This window comes from Thermobia domestica, chromosome 10, assembly GCF_964235325.1.
Source record: "Thermobia domestica chromosome 10, izTheDome1.hap1.1, whole genome shotgun sequence".
NCBI classification, from domain to species: Eukaryota; Metazoa; Arthropoda; class Insecta; order Zygentoma; family Lepismatidae; genus Thermobia; species Thermobia domestica.
The window spans coordinates 229,840,978-229,862,129 of record NC_137463.1 but is presented as its reverse complement, the minus strand read 5'-3'; the positions used below and the strand labels follow the sequence as shown (position 1 = coordinate 229,862,129).

The following is a 21,152-nucleotide window of genomic DNA, read 5'->3' as shown; positions in this document are numbered from 1 at the left end:
ATGACCTCAGCATCTCGTGTCGTATGCCCTCAGAATTTGTTACCCTGGCAAGCCTGGACCTTGGTTGATCTTCGACATTTTACAATTTGCACGAAATTTCTGCAACCAACGAGTTACTATGCCATGGTTTGCTGCGCCTTTCTCTTTCGCATAACATTTTTTTTTTCGGTTGCTATCGCAGCGTTATGTCCGAGTTTGGACTCATGCAATAACAGCTCAGGTATCAAACATTGTCGAGCACTCATCGATACTGCCACTAAAAACTGACTGAAGGCATTGATAGAGTGGCCTCCGTGTTAAGCAGCCTGCTTGCCACACTGCCTCTTAGGTCAGTTGAACCTTGTATGTACGGTCGATCACGATGTATATACACGCCTTCTGTTTGGCTTGTGGAAATATTGCAAAACTTATGGCTCGACTTTATGTCACAAAATAAAACCTGAAATTAATTTTAAAAACTAAGCTAACAAAGGCTAGTCATCGGTATCTTCGTTGAAACAATGTGTATCAAACGGAAAGACTTACTTAATTTTATATGCTCTCCCCTCCCTCCCATTCCCCATCTCTCTCTCTCTCTCTCTCTCTCTCTCTCTCTCTCTCTCTCTCTCCAAGATAGCTTCAGGCACAGGAACAATAATGTGACTATTGAAACTTACCGCTGTAATGTTGAATCTCAGTACTGCTTTCATAAATTTGGGTCCCATATTAAGAAGAGTGTAGAAGCAATAGTCATTACCAATAGCTGCCAATAGGCCACACCATACTTGCACTGAAGAAAAAGCTACTCGCCATGGAATTGGAGGTGGCTGGAAGAAACAAGTCACAACACGAAATGAGACCAACATCGAAAACTTAGAAAGGTATTGGATATCAATATAATAATCTTATTGCTACTATAGAAAGAGACCTGTAACATTAGTAACTTTCAATAGGAAAACGGCTAATTAATAACATTAGCTTGACGAGCTCGAATAACTATTTACCGTTCAGTATGTAGTATTTTTCAGTTCTATAAATGAACAATTATTTACAACGTTACCGGAATGATTTTTGATCTGAACGGATACTGGCTATCCCTGTTACGAGGTAGTGCAGAAATGTTCCTGGCTTTGCTCAGAAAGAGTACAGTTAAAGGGGTGCAATTCCGCAATAATTCGACTAATTCCGCCATCAAAATTGGTACGTCGATGTTGCAGCTTTTCTAACCCTTTCAAATAAAATGTCTTTGGTTAGACCTGAAGCCAGGTTCGCAGCACATTACATGTAAGGAATGTCCTCAAAATTATATTTCTTGAGGAGTTTCTTCCGGATTTGGGATAATTAATCAGAGGCAGATTGACCAGGCGAATAGGAGAAGATTGCAGACTTATTTGAATCCCAGGGTGTTCAATTTGGCAGCTACAACGTGGGATGTATGAGCTGGACAATTGTCGTGCAAAATGAGAATCAATTTGAACAACTTTCCGCAGCGTTTTTTTTCTTAATTACCTCGTAAGCTTGTCCAATAGGTTAGCATAGTACTCCACTATGATACTAGTTTTCTGAGATAGGATGCCCACCAATAGAATATCGTCTTTTGGCCCAGAAAATTGAAGCCATGAATTTCTTTACTGACTAATGGGTGCAAAACTTCTTTGGCTGCTGAAACCTTGATCCTTGGTCTTAGGATCATATATATGGAGCCGAATTTCATTCTTAGTTACTACACGGACCAAAACACTCAGATCACTAATCACAAAACGAGCCAAAATTGCCTTCGATGCTTCAACTCGTTTCTTCTTCTGATCACTGTTCAGCATTTTACTAACAACTTGCCCATGTCTAGTATACTGCTGACAATGAATCCAACTCGCTCCTGTGATACACTCAGTGTCGCAATTTTTTGGCTGATATTCACCTGCCCCTCAGTCCATAGACAATATCACATATTGCTATAGTATTTGAGATTGGAGGGCATCTACTGCAGGGCTTATTTTCAACGGTTAAGTGATAAGTCATGGAACAAGCTACTCAGGTTTTGATAGTGCTGTAGTTGCACAGTTTTTCCTAATGTTTGTGATATCTTAGAGTGAACGTTGTTTGGAGATTTTCCCTAGAGAAAAAATTCATGATGATTTCGACACCCGAAAGCTGTGAGACCTCCTTGGGCCTTCACCATAGCCGCTTAAAGCCTGAAAAAGTACATTAATCACACGAAATCTACTATTTATACTATTATATACTTAGATACTTAGCTTTCATATAAACCTACGCTCAAGATCTTATGTGGACGTAAGGGAGCTAAGCCAAAGGGGAGCATGCAGCATCCCCTCATACTTGTTTAGATTCTCCTCTTCCTTTCTCCAACAGCCCAGGAACTCTTGCATTTCATTATACTGAATGACTTTATTAATTTAAAATATAACTACCTACAGAGAAATGATTCGTCTAATTAATATGTCAACAGGAAGGGCGACAAGCTATCAATTTATATACACATGTAATTAAGTGCTCTATATTAAAATCAAGTGGAAGCTAAATGGTTCGACTTACCTTTTCTGCCGGTGGAACGAATTTCCTGATATGGTCTTTCTCCTGCGCTGTAATTCGTGGATGTTTGTCTGGCGAATCAAACACTACAAACCACCAAAACACTAACCATAACAATCCAAACACTCCGCTTACGTAGAAGATGGAATCCCAACCAAGCCACTCGATTAGTAATCCTGTTAGAGGGAGTGTGACAACGGTGCCTAAAGTGCCTCCTATGAATACAGAATAGTAATGTAAATTAAACGTAATTGTAGAATGGTATTATAGATATGTTACAACTTCATGCAACATTGAATTACATTTTGGCGTTCTCTAACAATAGAGTCTATATATGCTTGTCTTTAGTGCATTGTCTCATATCTGATTTCTGATGGAAGTATAGTTTCCATTAGCCTAAATTAATATATCCACGAAATGTAATGTTCAAACCAGATAGATAATCGATCACCATAAATCGTTACTAAGAACTAAACAATATATAACTCGTTCATGAAATACCATCAGCGGCTGATAAGCGTATGGTCGAAAGGTAGCCAAACTGAGTGTATCAATCCAAGAATATCTTATTCGTTAGTGTTCTCTCATTATGGAGATTTGAAGTTGGATATGAATATTGGACCATGAATGAATGGATGAATGTGTTTTTCAAGGACAAGTGCAATATGCAAAATAACGATTCTGGTCGAACAGTAATCACAAGAAAATATGGAAGCTATACAATCGAAGGAAAATTATGGAAAGACCAGTCATCACGTATTAGTGTGAGCAGATATCATGACAAAAGAGCTTAACATTTCCATGATTGCACCGTTAATGTGAATGTGTAGCTTTAGGTGCACATTTTCAGAAGAAGACTAGTAGGCCCAGACTTGAAGCAATGAGGCCTTAGTAAGCTATTATAACTGCTACCAGGTTATAGAAGAATTTTTTGTGGACACTCTGTATATTTCGTAAAGAGAGTGATCATTATTTTCGATTTATACTTTATTCTGCGACGCATATAAGTTCTTTCTTCGGTGGGAATTGCTTCTTTCCCACACAATTGGACAAAGAAGTCTTTCATCGTTTTCTCATATATATATTTAAAAACTGCTTTTAGTGAGAACATTTCAGTTAGCGACGAACCATTTCAGTGTTTCTCCCTGACTCATTATATGCACAGTATATATTCTATAGTTATTGAGAACTGAATTAAGTGCTTTCTTTAATCGCTTATGGAAACATTATAATAGATTAGAGAAATACGGGCTGACCAGATGTTCCAGCAACCAAAGTGGCACCAACTGGGTTGTTTCGTACTCGTTATCTGTACTTTCTCACGCCAAAGTTATCGCCGTGTCTAGTACATTATGGGCAGTTGACTAAAATTAACATAAATTGTTTTCTATATTCTGTTTGTATGTGCATACAGGTGAGTTAACTGAGTGATTTTTGAAATGAACTGCCAACACTTTTAGTTGATCATTGCAACCCGTACCTTGAATTTTGATGCTCAGGGTTTTTGACTCCAGGTCTGGAAGCCGTAACCACGCATCTCGCGTCGAGTTTCAAGTCTGACTTTTTGTTAAGGGGCACAAGCTATTTAGCCGGTGAAGGACGTTTTCTTACGGCTAGCCCCAACTAGTGAAGCCCCAGGCCCGCAGACCTCTTGTATTTAAAATGTTATACACGCGCCCTCCAACATCAGCATTCTACTTTGGAGAATTTTTTGTTTAATTTGCTGAAGATTCATCTTTACGCTGCAGGATTATCGGCACAGCAACTGGATTCATCGTGGGACGATCCAGACAACTTTTCCACAGTGCTAACCCCCAAGTGTGTCAATGGTGTGAGAGAAGCATTTACAGTGAAATCCGAATTATAAACTTATATATTTAAAGGGCTATCGCGCACTGAAAAGGCAAAGTGTGATTTCAGTGACGAAAATTATTTTACATATTCAGTGTTCAGTGTTGTGTTCATTCCTCTTCGCTATTTTATTTTTTTATACATATATATGATAGTGTTCTAATAAATAAGTATAGTGTCATTTAATCCAGTGTGTTTTCGTTGTTTGTATGAGTGATGTTTGTGTGCGCTATGGTCTGGATGACCGTCTGATCGTCCGTGAGGTTTTCGAGACGAGACACCCGAACCTCTCGGTGCCTAATGCTCATCTCATTATTGAGACCGACGAGCGATTTGGAAACAGTTTGTAACTCTTCTTGGAGCGGTCCTTCATCGTCCTGTCCAGGTAAGTTCCAGTCTCAGGAGAATACTTATTGGTAGGACCACGAACCACGAACAGCGACCAGAAGTCCAGGGCGATTACACTATACATGTCACCTATTAGGAGAATGTGTTATATTTTTAACTCCTATGCTAAAAGTCATCCTGAACTTGACATATTTACTATAAACGATCGTTCTCTAAGAACTATTGTGCAATCTTATTGAAGATTCATTAATTAAAATGGCCATATCTATAAATGTGTATTTGTAAGTATGTAAGTGAATTCGTGCATGTTCTAACTATATACAAACTGACTAGGTCACTATCATTAGGTAATATACCTGTTGTGATCTATGTGTAACGATAAATAAATAAATGGCTGAATACCATATCTATACATAAAAATCATTTAATTCGTGTAAATTCCGTGGAGGAGATGATAAGCTCGGATCTGACGTTCAATGACATCCCAAAACTGTTCAATTGTGCTAAGATAAACTGAGCGTGGGAGCTATTGCAGGAATTGACATTCATAACTGGAGCTCCCTTAACCACTGCAGTACAACATTGGCCTTGTACAAGAAGTGTTGTCCTGCTGAAAGATGTCATTGCCAGCTGGAAATAGGCTGACATGAATGGGCATACGTGACCAAGAGTAACCTGATGGTAGTTAGGAGGCATCCTGGTGCCTCCACACGCACTACTGAAGCCATGGATGATCATGATAACGTTTCTCAAATCATAATGAAGCCATTATCATCCTGTGGTTGTCCTACTGTGCAAGTCTCGAGTAGCTGTTCTCTCGGAAGACGATTGATTCTGACCCGGCCATCGATGTGATGAAATCGGTGTTGTGATTCATTGGACCATGCAACATTGTTCGGCAGTCCAATGACGATGGGCACGTGCACATTCCATTCGTAATAGACAATGTTGTGAGGATAACATTGACACACATGTAGAACGTCGACTGTGGATGCCCACATCTAACAGTGTATTTTAAACTGTATGCTTAGGCGAGTTCGTGCTTTTCCATTAAAGTCTTCTGTTATTATGTCACAATTTGTGGCCTATCCTGTTTTACAAACCACTATAGTCTACGATATCATACATATTTAAAGACATGTGGCCTCCCATGTCTTGTGTTTTGGCGCTGGCTTCACCGTCCTTTTCCCACCTTTGGAATACACTAATCGTAGCAGCTCTCGCTGTTTCCGAGATGCTCGTTACCAGCAGTTCGGACATCACAATATAACCACTATGAAACTCTGATATATCGCCTGCTTTCTCCATTCTAAGCACAAGCATCACAATGACTGATTGAGTGAGGTCCCTTTGACCATTTGGCGAGCAGTTCTACTGTCCCCCGTGACTCTTAAACGTCAGTCCAACAACTTCATTCAAAAATTAGTGTTATTGCAATGATTTGGCTTATGAATGCATACATATCACACCTTAATTGTATTTAATTATCTAGTAGCAACTGTCAGGAAACAAATGTCACTCACCTAACGCAGCAATAGCCATGAATGTTGATCTTTCAAATATTGGTAGCCAGTGGGAAATTAAAGGATTAAATACAGGAAAAAGTGGTCCCTAGAAAAAGGAAATATATGTGCTTATAAACACACACACATATATACATATATAAACACATAAACAAACATATGCAATGTATCTAATATAGAATATAAATACAAAAATGAAGAAAACTTCACTAATTATTGGGGGCAATATCGACACCCTAAAAACATTTGCACTACTACAAGATTGTAACGAATTATTAAAGAAACGAATTATAGCCCATGGTTAAGTATACTATTTCAACTACTTGACAGATACATGTTACACAAAAGCAATGTGTGGCAGTGGAGCCACAATTGAAATGAACGATGAAGAAGTGTGGGTCTTCCCCAACTCTATGAGGAAGACGACAGGTTGTTGGGGGAATACCAACATCAACATTAAAACCTTACGTACTATGATAGTGTCACTAATAATTCCACAACGCACATTACTATTCGTAAAGTAGTTCATGAGCTTCAAACAAACACGGGAATTTGTAAGTTTAGGAATGTAGAATGTCTTGATTTACAGCTACAGAAAATATTTTAAAATGTCACTAAGTTACAAATGAGGGAAAGAACAATAGCAAAATTTGTCCAGTTACAAGAAATATATGAAACAAGAATTTCTTTTTAAAAAATTATATGCTAAATATTGGCTAGTGCAGAGAGCACAAAAATTATGTATTTGATGAAAAAGTATTTGTTAATTTATGTTAATCATATGTTATTAAAGGTATGGTTATAGATTAGTCAAAGAAGGGATCGTCTGGATGAAGAACATAGTCCTCGTTAAACCGCTGAAAATATTTTGTACACTGAACCCAATCAGCGGAATTGTTTTCGCCGTATAAAAAAAACTTGACAGAGGGCAGGATAATTTTCTTTTTGAGTTTTCTCATTTTTGTTACTGTGTTTTACAACATTTTTATGCATCTGTACCTTCTTTTATGTGTCACTAACTTTTGATTCTTCTATTTTGTTATTTTTCTGTTCAGATGTTAAAAGTTTGACGCTATTGTCTTTCGCTTTACAATACCACATCTTATGTTCTTGGGTGAACCCATACGCGTCTAATATAATTAACTTTTCTATTAGTGTGTGTTCGTCTTGTTCAGCAAATATATGTTCACCAAAATGTTTCTTGCAGTTAACTTTGAATAACCTGTCACGTAACGTATCCGAGGAACTTCAAAAGCTCTTGAAACAGTAGCAAGTAGCACTGCATTCTTTACGGCCTCTATAGCTACTACTAACATTTTGTTCAAATTTCAGAAGCATCTCATGGATGGAAAAAGGATGCAGACATTCTATTATCTATGTGTTAATACTAATGTGGTATTTTTGATATACAATTATTAAAAATCATAACGAAAGGGGGGAAAAAGCATCTGTCGAAAGTGCCCCAAATATGTGTGCCGGGAGTACCCCGAATCAAGGGCGTCGAGGGGACCCGGGGCCTCGCAAAGCTCATGTGGGCCCCCTTACTGTATTTGTAAATTTACAATATTTGGCATAATTTCAATTCTATTTGTTTTAAAAATCCTCATATATGCTTTCTGCATCTGAATGGGCCTCCCCCAAATTTACTGAGAAATCGGCGCCCTTGCCCCGAATCCATATGTTGCACTTAATTATATTTTATGCAAGTTAAAAACACTGCACACTGATACGCATGCTACCTGTGATTGCACAACTTTCAGCTGTATGCTGTCCACCATGAATACTGACAATACAACTTTTCCTTCCAAACAAGAGCTTAACAAAACATACTCAAATTTTACAATGACCCTTGACTTCTCACATATCTCTCACACCTTACCTCATAAATTTAGACTTTTCTCGCCAAATTATCTTACTTATTTTTAAACTTTTACACACATACATTCCACACACACCACAGTTTCACTTAGTATTGATTACGCCAACTCCTTCACTTCCAGGTAGAATTGATAGCCAAGGGCGCCGATCCGGGGGGCGAGGGGTCCCGGCCCCCCAAAGTTCATGTGGGCCCCTCATTGTATTTGTAAACTTACAATATTTGGCATAATTTGGATGCAATTTGTCTTAAAATCCTCATATATGCTTTCTGCATCTGAATGTCCCCCCCCAAAAAAAAATACAGAGAAATTGGCGCCTTGTTGACAGCGCTTTAAACTTAGAAGTGTCGGTATTCCCAACTGTCGGTCATCCCCTGAATGACTATACAGTTTCTTCACACATCAAAAATTCGTGACCCGACAGAGGCGGGGGTTTTATAACATCCTTGATATAGACAGTATGAGACTGTAATATAATTCTAATAACCATGATTCTCTCCCCCTCAGATAGACCCAGAAATAACGAAACATCGTTTATACGAGTATATAGACAGTATGAGGCTGCTAATGTAATTCTAACAAGAATGATTCTCCTCCCAAGATAGGCCCGGAAACAACGAAATATCGTTTATAGGACTATACAGACCAAGGATGTTATAAATAGAGGATCTGCCCATATGTATCGTCATCCTATTAAATCGATGAAGCCAGAAAACAACCGAGCATCTGCACGTCTGATTGGCTACTCTCGTTTTCGCCATCGTCTGATTGGCTATTTTCGTTTCCGCCATGATTGTGTGCTCAAAACATTGCGATCCTATTGGGCGGAATGGGCAGAGTAGGAGTGGCGAAACTGTGATGTATGGCTTCAAGATTTTGTTGTAAGGGCAGATCCTCTATTTTATAAAATCCTTGATATGGACAGTATGAGACTGTTAATGTAATTTTAACAAACATGATTATCTCCTCTTCCTTTTTTCTTACTAAATCTACAATTTTCTTTCTAATTGTGTGTATATATGTGTTAACCCTTTTAAATTTTGGTTTTTTAAAGGTAAATTATAGACTTACACTCAAATAGCTACAGAATCCTCCCTATTTATCCTAGGATCATGGTTTATACCTCATTCTCTTCACAATAGATCAGCCTTTCAAACGGTATCATTCACATTTCCTTATCATGTCTCTGAGGCGGGATTTTTTTTTAGAGAAATTGGGATTTTTCTGACTTTTTAATTTTGAGTCCTTCTGGACCTCCTTCTTAATGCACAGATCCCAAAATCAACTGAAAAGTACTAAGGGACGTACTAAATATGTGTAGAAAATTTCAAGCTTGAGTAGTAAGGGCGAGAAAATATTTACTAATGAGCTAAACACATCTCCACAATGCCCCAGATGACTTCAAAAGACCCGGATGTAATATAAAAATTTCCTGAGACATCCTATTTACCCTAGGGTCATGTTTTGTACCTCGTTCTCTTTAGAATAGAATAACCTTTCAAACGGTACCACTCACACGAGACTATCGTTCCCAAGGAGGGAAACTTCGAAGGAAATATGGATTTTTGGTGAAAAATTCCTTTTTTCTAAGTTTGGGCCCCTCTGGATTTCCCTGTGTTAACGCACAGATCTTATAATCAATTAAAATACTAAGGGGTATACTGAATGTGTGTACGAAATTTCAGTCTTCTATCTTAAAAAGTAAGGGCGAGAAAAATATTTGCCAATGTACTAAAAATATCCTCACAATACCTCAGATTTCCGCATAAACAGGATATCAGCTAAAAATTTCCTGAAACATCCTGATTCGTGGATCATGGTTCGTATCTCTTTCTCTTCAGAATAGAACAGACTTTTGAAAGATACCATTCACATGTATTCATTATGTATCTGAGGTGGAAGAGCCGCGAATAAAGGGATTTTTGTTTAAAATATTCCTTTTTTAAAATCTTTTTGATCCTCTGGACTCCCTCCCCCCGTGTTAACACAGAGATATGAAACAAATCTGAAAAATACTAAGGAGTGCACTGAATGTGTGTGCAAAATTTCAACCTTCTAGGTGCAAAAGTAAGCCCTCCAAAAATAAAAAAATACCCCTAAATAAAATTATTTTTTAAAGTTATGACGCCATAGCTCCTTATGTCTCGACACAGAAAGGCGTGAAACCATATGTAACGTGTTCTACAATGTCTTGAGGCTTGAGAAAACAGAAAAACGAAGTAAAAACCTTTATAAGTACTTTTTTAAATCGAATAATGAAGATACTATCCTATCATATAAAAATATACGACAACATTTGAGCACTAAACAGAAAGATAACTTCAAAGTCTATTAGAGTAAAGGGCATGAAAATAACAGGAAAGAAAAACTATGTTTTTCCTTATGATGGGTCTCAAACTATAATCAAGCAAGAATAAATAACTGGTGATGTGCAATTTTAGAGATACTACTGAGCTCAAACATATTATATTATTTTTATAGTTTGTGTCAGTGTTCGAAGTGGGAAAAAAGCAGAGGCGGTGTGCTTTATTAGGATTTTAATTCGGCATACCGCCTATCTAAATGTTGAAATACCGTGAGGGTGTGTTGCCTGAAATATTGCATTTCTATTTACATAATCACTGAAAACCACTAGAGAGCTTCTCTTTAGTTACTCGAGTTAGTCGCTAACGCTCTTGCCTTCGATGTTCGGCAGTATCCGTGGACCCATCAATAATAACAAGTCCAATAAGTTTTTCGTTCCTTATTCCACACCACACCATTACCTGTACCTTGCATCTTTGATGCATCTATCTAATTAAGGTTTGTATAAGCCCAGCACAGAACATTTTGCCAAGTACCGAGAAATCCTACGGTAAAGCTTTTTTTTTTTTTAAAAAAAAAAAAAAGATTTGCAACGGTTTGAAGTTGTGAATGGATTTAGGATAGATTATGTTATCATTTAGACTTAAATTTTGTTATGTGTGGAACATTGTGTAGACAGGAACCGACTGTCTACTTTTTTCTTGTAGGTAGGACAGGATGCTAACTCGAGAAGAAAGAATCAAAATTATCCTTTTGGCTGGAGAACGCATTTCAGCAATAATAACAGTCTTCTTCAAACAGCGACATTCTAATCGCGAACCGGTGACAGACAGTGCTGTGCAAAAAGTAATCCGCAAATGCAGCGCAACTGGAAATTTTGATGATTTACCTCGATCAGGACGACCACGAAATGCAACTGATCCAGATACATCATCAGCTGTGTTGGGTGTATTGGTTGGAAAGTCCTACGACAGTGTGCGACGTCTATCAAGTGAACATAGTGTTAGTGTTAAAAGTGTTCAAAGAATGGTAAAAGGGAAAAGTGGCACCCTTGACAATTACAGTTGAAACAAAAACTATCAGAGGATGATTCTGATAGACCAATGGATTTTTGTGAGTAGGCGTTGGCCCAGATAGCTCAACATTATTTTTAGTGATGAGTCAAATTTCTATGTAAAAAGGTGAGATTAACAACTAAAATGTCCGGTACTGGGCTAATACAAATCTTAATTATATAGATGCATGAATGATGCAAGGTGCAGGTGATGTAATAGTGTAGTGTGAAATATGAGTCGAAAAACTTATTGGATCTGTTATCATTGATGCGACCTCGGATGCTGCACAATATGGAAATATGTTTGAAAACACTGTTATGCCACTTTTGTTGAACGAGGAAGAGTGATTTCATCAATATTGGCAACAAGATGGAGCACTGAAGTATTATCGTCGTAATGTAATCGATGGCTTAATGAACATTTTCCCGGTTGCTGGATTGATGGGCATGGACTAGTTGAGTAGCCAGCAAGGTCTCCCGACCTAACTCGGTTGGATTTATATCTTTGGGGACACTTTAAAGCTATTGTCTACCAGTGTAAAATTAATGACATTGGCTACCTGGAAAGGAGAATCATTACGGTCTGTGAACAAATATCACTAACCGGTCTGTGAACAAATATCACCAACTATGTTTCGCAGAGTGCACAAGCACTAGGTCGCACGGTAAAGGATGTGCATACAACAAAACAGGGGTATTTTAAACATGTTATGCGTGTTAGCTCTCTCTTTTCCTGGTTATTAAAGAATACGTAATACGAGATGTTACAAAGCTTTTTTTCTTTTTTTACTTTATCTTCATAATTCAATTCGAAACTTCGCACAACACATTTCACAGCATTTCACACGTTATATGTCCTAAATCTATTAATAACTTTAAAACTGTTGAAGGTTTTGGAAAAATAACCTTACCGTTGGGTTTCTCTTCGAACGAGGATATAGTTTAATATGTCACACGACCATGTTGCCATTTAAAATAAACAAGTTGATTCCAAGATGGCGGGCGACAACCTTAAACACGTTGTAATGTTTCCCCCTCGCACCAGCAATGATCCCAATTGACTCTGGATCGACTGCATTTACAATTTCTCAAATATTTAGCCCGATCCAGGTTTTGTGTTTCACTTAACATAATATCTTTCAATTACTTCTGACATTTGGACATCTTCCAATATGGCGAACGAAGAAGTTGTGGTGTTTTAGTATGTGATTTAAATAATCTTTACGAACATCTATGTCATATTTTAACTTGTTAATAATAACTTCCTAAGTTCAATAAAATTTTAAATCCGTTTCACGTTAATTTTCGGAATCTTAGAATTTACAGCTAAATATTTCTGAACGTATGCATTTTATGAAAAATTGTTTCTCTATAAAAAATATTGTGTTGTCTATGTTCTATAAAAATGCACTAAGTTTATCTCTTTGTGTTCAACCATAGGGAAGATATTGCTACTTTTATCTGGGTATTGTTCATTTGATCCTTCAGGCGGCCATTTTCTAATATGGCGGTGAAGGTCACGTGGGATTTCATGGGTTATTATGTTGTTTAGAACATCATTTCCAACATCTGTATCAATTTTCAGCTTGTTATTAATTTGTTCTGTTCTTCATTAAAATTTGAGCTTTATTTACTGCACTAATATATTTCAGGAATAGCTTGGTATTGGTATTTTGGTATTTTGGACTTTTATTCTAAGATAATTAGACACATGTTTCAGCGTTTTTATATGTTTGATCTATAATAAAAGCAAAAAAAAAAAAAAAAAAAAAAAAAAAAAAAAAAAAAAAAGAGGGCTTCCTTGAAATGTCTATACGAGACGTTCAAATTTTCTGGGAGATCTCGAATTTAGACGAATTTTGCGTGAAAAGTGCAGAAGGAAAAATGCAAATATAGTCCACAGTAACACGTGGGGTCGTTTGCTAATCCTAAATAAAGTTCTGTAAGAGAGTTTATATTACGTATTTCGGGTACTGCCAGGTGATTAGATCACTAAATCTGTCTAAGTCACCGGATCTATCTCGATCACTGCATCTGAGAACTGAGACCCAGATCTGGGTGACTCGGACGAAAGTCATAGCTCAAGTGATACAAAGGGTTCTGTGACTCTTGCCATTACCAATTAGACAATGCTAAAAAGAGGACAAGAAACTGGTGAGTTCACAGTTTGAAAAGAAATAGTGATAGAAAGTACGTGTGCAGGAAATACAGACAGAAGGAGTGCCATTTACATTAGGGGATAATTCTTCATTTGGACGAAGAGGTTAATGAAGAACAAGTGAAGTTCCTGAACAAGTGATCTCTCAATATTCTCAACGTGATCACTTAGTAATTGAAGATAATAAAAATTTAGAAAAGCTCTGGATGTCAGTTCTGTTCTTAAAAGTTTTAGATTAAAACGGCAGATAAACTTGATAACAAGGGACATCAGGATAACATAACGGCAGATGCATTGTTAACAACTAAGACAATCATTATAATGAATATGTTACGTATAATTTGTATTACCAATTTCTTTTCTCCCCTTACTAACCTGACATGCGCCTTGTAAAACTCTTACTGCAAATAACAGCCCCCAGTGACCTCTGGCTGCTACTGGTGACAGAAGGGCTAGAAGAGAATTGAAGAACATGGGCACTGCAAGTACAATCTTTGTCCCATACAATTCTGCTAAGCGTCCACCTGGTATTTGTGTTATTAAGTAACCCCAGTAGAATGCTCCCAGGAGAAGTCCTTGCGTAGATTCGTTCCAGTCGAATTTCTCTTCATCGTCCTACAGAATTAAAATAATAATAGTAAGAATAAAGAAAATACTTGCATTTTCAGTCACGTAATTTTTCGTTATACCCTCAGAAAAATTACAGAGGTACAGTGTAAAAAAAAGTCCATAATTATGCAATAAGTGACTGAATTTTAGACAGTATAGGTCTGTTTAAAACGTAAAAAATCACACAAACAAACAAAATACACTTACTATAGTTTTATTACCTTGTAAATTCTGCAACATTAAACCGCTCAGCCCTGACCTACCTATGTGACAGTGAGCTCACTTTCTCCACATATTTCTGATCTTTTACATTTTAGTGACTTCCCCTGCGTCACATGCTTCCGAACTACCAAATGGTAGTAACCTCCCATTCTTCAAATACTACCGAACTATCTACATAGAAGTGACCTTCCCATCTTCACACACTTCCGAACGACCTCCTATTTGATAGTCACCTTCCTTCTTCACGTACTTCTCAACTATCTACTTGGGAATAACCTTCCTTTTTTTCACATACTTCCGAACTATCTGTATAGTAGTGATCTCCCCTTCTTCACATGCTTCCGAACTACCTATGTGATAGTAACATTGCCTTCTTCAAATACTTTCGAACTATCTATGTGGAAATGACATGCTGTGATTCACACCCCTCCGAACTACCTCCTACATGGTAATGACCTTTTCTTCACATGCTTCCAAACTACGTACGTGTAATGATCTCCTCTTCGTCACATGTAAAACTACCTACGTGGTAGTACCATCTCTTCTTCAAATATTTCCGAACAGTCTACGTGGTGGTAACCTCCTCACCTTCATACACTTCCGAATGATCTATGTGGTAGTGACCTTCTCTTCGTTACGTGCTTACGAACTACCTTCTTGGGAGTAACCACCCTTCTTCACATATTTCCGAACTACCTGTGTAGTACTGACTTAACATTCCTCACACCTATCTCCAATGCAGTAGTGACCTTCTCTTCTTCATACGCTTTCGAACTATCTCTTACTTAATAGTGACCTTTCATTCTTCACGTTCTTCCCAACTACCTATGTGGCAGTAACCTCCCTTTCTTCAGATATTTCAAACTTCCTACAAAGTAGTAACCTCCTTTTCTTTACATACTTCCGATTTATCTACATAGTAGTGACCTCCTTCTTCAGATGCTTACGAACTACCTTCGTGGTATGGACCTTTTCTTCTTCACAAACTTTTGAACTAGCTCCTATGTGTTAGTGTGTCTTCCCCTCGTTTACACGGTATGGAACTACTACCTACATGGTGACAGGATGCCTTGGGAATGTGAGTTTGGGGTACAAAATTTAAACACTTTCCCTGCGTACGGACAAACAGCAACTTAAACTCCACGTCAATGAGGGATAAAGGTAAACGTAAATGCAGTGGCGGCAATAACTACCTCGCAGAGCCTACAGTACAGAAGGGAATCTCTCAATTTATGAAATTCGATTGGCATAGGCCTTTTAGTTCAGCAAAAGTGGGTTTTTCGCTCACAATGTAAAAATGCAAAGATACGTCCCCTATTTAGCACAGGCAAAGGAAGCCGATGGGCAATATGAGGGTAAAATTTCATACCTACTTGATTGCGGCAGGTACAGGATATGGTGCAGAGTCACTATAAAACTCCGATCACTTTTATTACTCAAGTTTTCCCACGGTACCCACTTTATGGGAGCTGGGTAAAGTCCTAAGCCATTTGGAACGAGGCTAAAACAACAATAATTAAAATTCCAAACAAGAATCGAATCCAGGAAGTCTGGTTAATAAGTAGACGCCTTATCGCCTGCACCGCCGCCACTATTCTAGAAGGAATACAACATTATGATCACACATTAAATATTTGGAATGTGCATCTTTAATTTTCAAAAGAGCATTAATGCGTTTTGGAATCTTGGTAGGTAGCTGAAGGTATGGCGCACCATATTTGCAGACACGAGTTACTTAATTTGTGTACATTCTGCGGAGACGGGTGAGAAGTTCGGATCTGTCACTCAATAACATCCGAAAGGTCTTAAATTGGGTTAAGATCTGGTGAGTTTGGGGGGCTATTGCAGCAATTTTAATTCACCACTGTGCTCTTCGAACCTTTATAGCACAAGGATGATCTTGAGACAAGGGGCGTTGGTACTGTTGATATATGACAAGTACTTCTACTGGCATCTTATATAATTTTAATTCATGTAAAATTTGTGGACATTCCGAGCCAGATCTGAAACAAAATTCCTTAAATTTGCTAATACTCATATACAACTGTAACCGAAGTGAGTGATGTCTTAAATTCCTTACACTAGCAAGTCACTTCGAATATGGTTAATTACAATCAATACGGCACTAACAAGGAAGAAAAATATTAAGTATTTGGAATTAATTATTGGAAAGCTGTTAAGAAAAACAAATAAAAATTCGGGAGTGAAAGTGTCCTTTAAATAGTCTAGATAGCCGTTTGACTAATCAGAGGCAAGCATTTGTTAAGATTTTTCCAGTTTTAGCCGACAATCGAAATCAAATTTGTTTTTTAAAAAAATTCAGTTACTCAACTATGAACTTCAAACCATAACTCTGTGTTCCTATTAAAGATAAAGATTTAAATGCAGTAATGATCAATATTAAGTACAAGTGTATATACTTCATTCACCTGTAATTGATTTTGCGCCCTTGCAAGATCAGTTTTTTAGGGCAAAAGCCATGACATTTTCTTACGAGAAAAAAACATGAAATTCACCAACAGAGAATCGTCACGGCGGGCAATAACCACAGAGACGTTTCGAATATTGAACAGATTGTTTGGTCAAACAAAAGATGAATTGATAAGGAACAACTTGAAGGTAGGAAGGAAATGCACTAGAAAAGCTGTTGATTTCTCTGAGTGCGCAATTACTGAAAGCTTTTATGTAAAGAAAATAAATAATGTATGAAGTGTTGGTTGATTTGGAGAAGGCTTTTGATCGGGTAAACTGAAAATGGAAGTGAAGTGGAAGAATCAAGTGCTTTTGCTGACTTGCATCAATAATATATAGAAAGGACTGCATACACAGCGTACTAATTACACCAAGTCTCTGGCACTTGACGAAGTCGTTTCGCCGCCTTCGACGGTTCGCTGCTAGCGTTTATCTAAAGCAGTGATGGACACACTGTACAGCAAAAGAAAAACAATTCAAACTTTTATTTAAAAAACAATGGTCATTTTACAAAATTCTTGTAATACTAAGCTCTATTAACGATTGCAGTTCGAACTGGGATACACTAATTCTCAAAAGTGAAGTAAGTCGAAGCATCCCTGTTCTTTCCATTCATCAGATTATAAATCATGTTGCAGGCCGGATAGAACTATTAGGAAGCTATTAGGAAGCTGTTAGGAAGCTAATAGGAAGCTTTATCAGTCTCATGGGCATTTTGTACATCATTGCTCTAAGGATCCAATTTTTCAACGAATACTAACCTACAAATACCGCAGTTCATATGTACACTTAATTCTAATTTAATACGAAACTTTTGAATGCATTGTGTTTTAAACTAATTTAACATCGTTAATATTTTCTTCGAATTCACTCAGTTATTTTAATTCGAATACGGAATATTGACCTCACATTGCCATAATAGTAACAATGACAAATCTGATAAATAATCTTTAGGTTAACGTCAATCGACAATAATGACACCATGCGGTCCAACTCTTCCCTAGAAAACCTTATTACTGCTTTGTAAATAGTTAGTACGAATTCTTAAGTGCCAAAAATCATGGGATACCTGACAAATAACGCGTAGTGCTTCCTCGTGCACGGCGGAGAGCAACAATTTGTCGTGACAGTGATGCAATAAGTCACTGATAGTCTCCTGAAAGGATGTGTAGTCATGCGACCAAGATCGCCGTCCATAATTCGGTACTTGTTGCAGGTGGAGACTCCTAGCCACGAATGATCTGTCACATGATTCCCCACATGTGCTCGATAGGGTTCATGTTCGGAGATCCAGGAAATCAAATCAAATGTTTTGGAGATGGCCAGAATGTTCCTCATGCACTATTACGACCCGGTGACAAAACACATTATCATACTCGAAAATCTCATTATTGGTAATGGTACATGAAGTCCAAAAAGTGCTGGGGATAGGCAGTAAACAGCTGAACATTTCGATTATCGGTAATGTCCGGTTCAAATGAACCGGAGAACTCTAACCATGCCATGTAAATACACCTTAAACCATTATGGATTCACCAACAGTTTGGAGAGTGCTTTGTTGACAACTTGGTGCAGGGCCTTGTGAGGTCTGCGCCACATCTGGATCCTACCACCTGCGAGTGCTAATTGGAAACATGACTTATCTGACCACGCTATATAGGCCTATTCCCAATTACTTAAGGCCCAATCCGCGTGAGTTGCCGCTGCCGATGGTCAATTGTTAGTAGTGGTATTGGTTTCGGTGTGTGGCTGCGATACCCCAAGGAGACCAAATTGCGCTACCTGAATTCTGAGATACGTTGCTGGGATGTCCTACATTGATTCGTGCTATAAATTCACGCCGCACTGTTGCTTGCTTGTTTGCTTGGGTAAGTCTGATTAGATATAGCCGATAGGCCCGTATCCAGCTCAAAAATGTAGAGGAGAGCCGGTAGAAGTTAGCGGGGCCCGATCCAATTATATTCTAATTCATTACCATGTTATAGTTCATTTACAAGCCTACCATAAAATTTTTAGGGGGCCAGTAAAAATTTAGGGGGGACGGCCCCATAACCCTCCGTGGATACAGACCTGTCGCTGACCATAATCATTCAGCACAAGTGGCTGACCACTGCGTTATCCCTGATGGGTCGTAATAATTCCAATGTAGTACTCGCAGTCTACCCTTGACACTGTGGAGCAAGGAACTTTCAATGTTCAGACGATTTTCGAAATCGAATATCTCATTGGTCTAGCACCAAGTATCATCCTGCGCTACGCCGATAATTCCCGTCTGGTTGCCATCACCACGGTACATGCCATATCACTCTACTCACGGAAGTCCAGCGAACAGTGCTCAAACTGCTTAGAGCTGCTTGACCGGTTTTCCGCTACGTCAACTAGTTCCCCATCTCTATTCCATGACTTTTGGCACTTAAGTGTACATTTGTTGATAGCTGAAACATGCTTTCAGTTGTAGGGTCGTCACGGTAATGGAGACAAATTCAATGCTTATTTGATTACGATTAATATTGAAAATGAAATCTTTGAGTTTTACGTCACACGATTATGCCAGCTAGGCTAAAGGAAACGGTGATGATGAGAAATTAATGAAATGGTGTAAAGAAAAAGTGGGAGAAACTGGAGAAGAACGAGGAAACCCATGCACACTGTGTTTATCCACCACAAAGTTCACTTGGCGCGAGATGGAATCGAACCAGGAACGTCATGCACCAGAGGTGAACACTCTGCCACTGAGCCCGACTCTCCTACGATTATGTACCAGTGGGGGCCTGTGGGAAAAGTGGGCTTACTACAAGAAAAAAGAATGTAAACTTTCCTAATGCCCTTTTTCTTTAGCATGGCTTTGCTTTCCTTATCTTGTAGTGATAAAATTGTAAAATTTGCCTGTTTGGCCTCATCATGGGCCGCCACTGGTATGTAGGCCTAGATATATATTAAATGATCATAATTAAAGACAACAGCTCTAACTCCCCTCTCTCCTTCAAATTATAATTTCCCTTGGTATTTATTTCCTTTATTTAACTCTTAGTTATTGGATAAGCGAATAATGAGTAATAATGTGAATTTGCATAGACATCCACAAAGCGTTTTTGTTCACTTCGCAGATAGATCTTAAATCATCCAATGATCTCACATGTTGGCTGACCTATTTCCAAGTCAGTGAGTGAAATCTTCCGCCTTCCACTGACCTTTATATCCAGTGTTTGCAATTGATGCTCACAATTAGAACAATGAAAATGTGCTTACCCCCTCCTCCTCTTCCATCTCAGTTGTTGAACTGTCTGTGACGCCCTCGCAATAGTCCGTTCGGTTGATAGACTCCCGACTCTCCTTCACCATCGCCACGATCGCTAAGCTTAGATTCACCCTCGTCAAGTAGCATGTGAGAGCCGCAAAGAAGCAGGCCACCGTCATCACAGTTCGAGCTGGAATCTTCTCTAGAAAACAAAAATAGACGAAATAAATGTTAAGAACTATAATTCCCCGGTTATAGCTTACCCTGAATCTTTGGAAAATGATAACTGATGTGAAGACAGAAAAGTTTAAGCGCTTTACAACTGACTTTAGCAATTACTCAAACTATCACTTAACTCAGCATGATGTTCTTATTCTTTAGAAAATACGAAAACTCGGTTTAGGGACCGTTCAAAAATTTTGTGGCCCCTGATCCAAAAACTAATTATTGGTCAAGATCGCAATTTTTTATGCATTTTTTCTAAATTTTTTGGCCAAAAGGTGCCTCCTGAAATACTATAAAATACGCTATACTCTTCGTGCTCGTTGTTGATCTGCCAAATTTGAAGAAATTGGATGGAGACACTTGTGAAACAGGAAAGGTCTTATTTTATATATCCAATATCTACAAAGAATTTCATTCGCTTCAGTCCACTCCTTCCGCCACTAAACGCCTCGGTCCATTCAACAGTTATTTTTTTCTTTTCAGGAAAATACGAAACACTTATTCCCTCATCTTACCTCTTCAATACTTGTGCCCATTTCATTCACTTCGGACCACTTCTTCTTGCCTTTGGGGCGTCAAATTCCAAAATTTTGGATGGGGGCTTTTGCTCCCTAAAACCGTTTTTTCTCAGAAAATAAAAAGAAACGTATTCGTTTATTTTTTGCGTGTTGTCGTTCATACACAAAGTTTCGTTGCAATTCTTCATGTCCTTTACACACATCTGACATACTGTTACTAGCAC

The 21,152-nt window shown here is 38.1% G+C and overlaps 1 protein-coding gene across 1 annotated transcript in view; it reads right to left on the bottom strand.

Annotated features, from left to right (window-relative positions):
• Positions 1-21,152, bottom strand: part of LOC145663047 (putative inorganic phosphate cotransporter) — a 48,749-nt gene that overhangs the window by 27,002 nt on the left and 595 nt on the right. The window contains exons 2-6 of the mRNA XM_081729205.1: positions 20,197-20,387; positions 14,020-14,259; positions 6,252-6,339; positions 2,533-2,744; positions 657-806 (exon numbers count right to left, since the gene is read on the bottom strand). Coding sequence (XP_081585331.1) covers positions 657-806; positions 2,533-2,744; positions 6,252-6,339; positions 14,020-14,259; positions 20,197-20,387 — 881 coding nt within the window. The remainder of the gene's footprint in view (positions 1-656; positions 807-2,532; positions 2,745-6,251; positions 6,340-14,019; positions 14,260-20,196; positions 20,388-21,152) is intronic.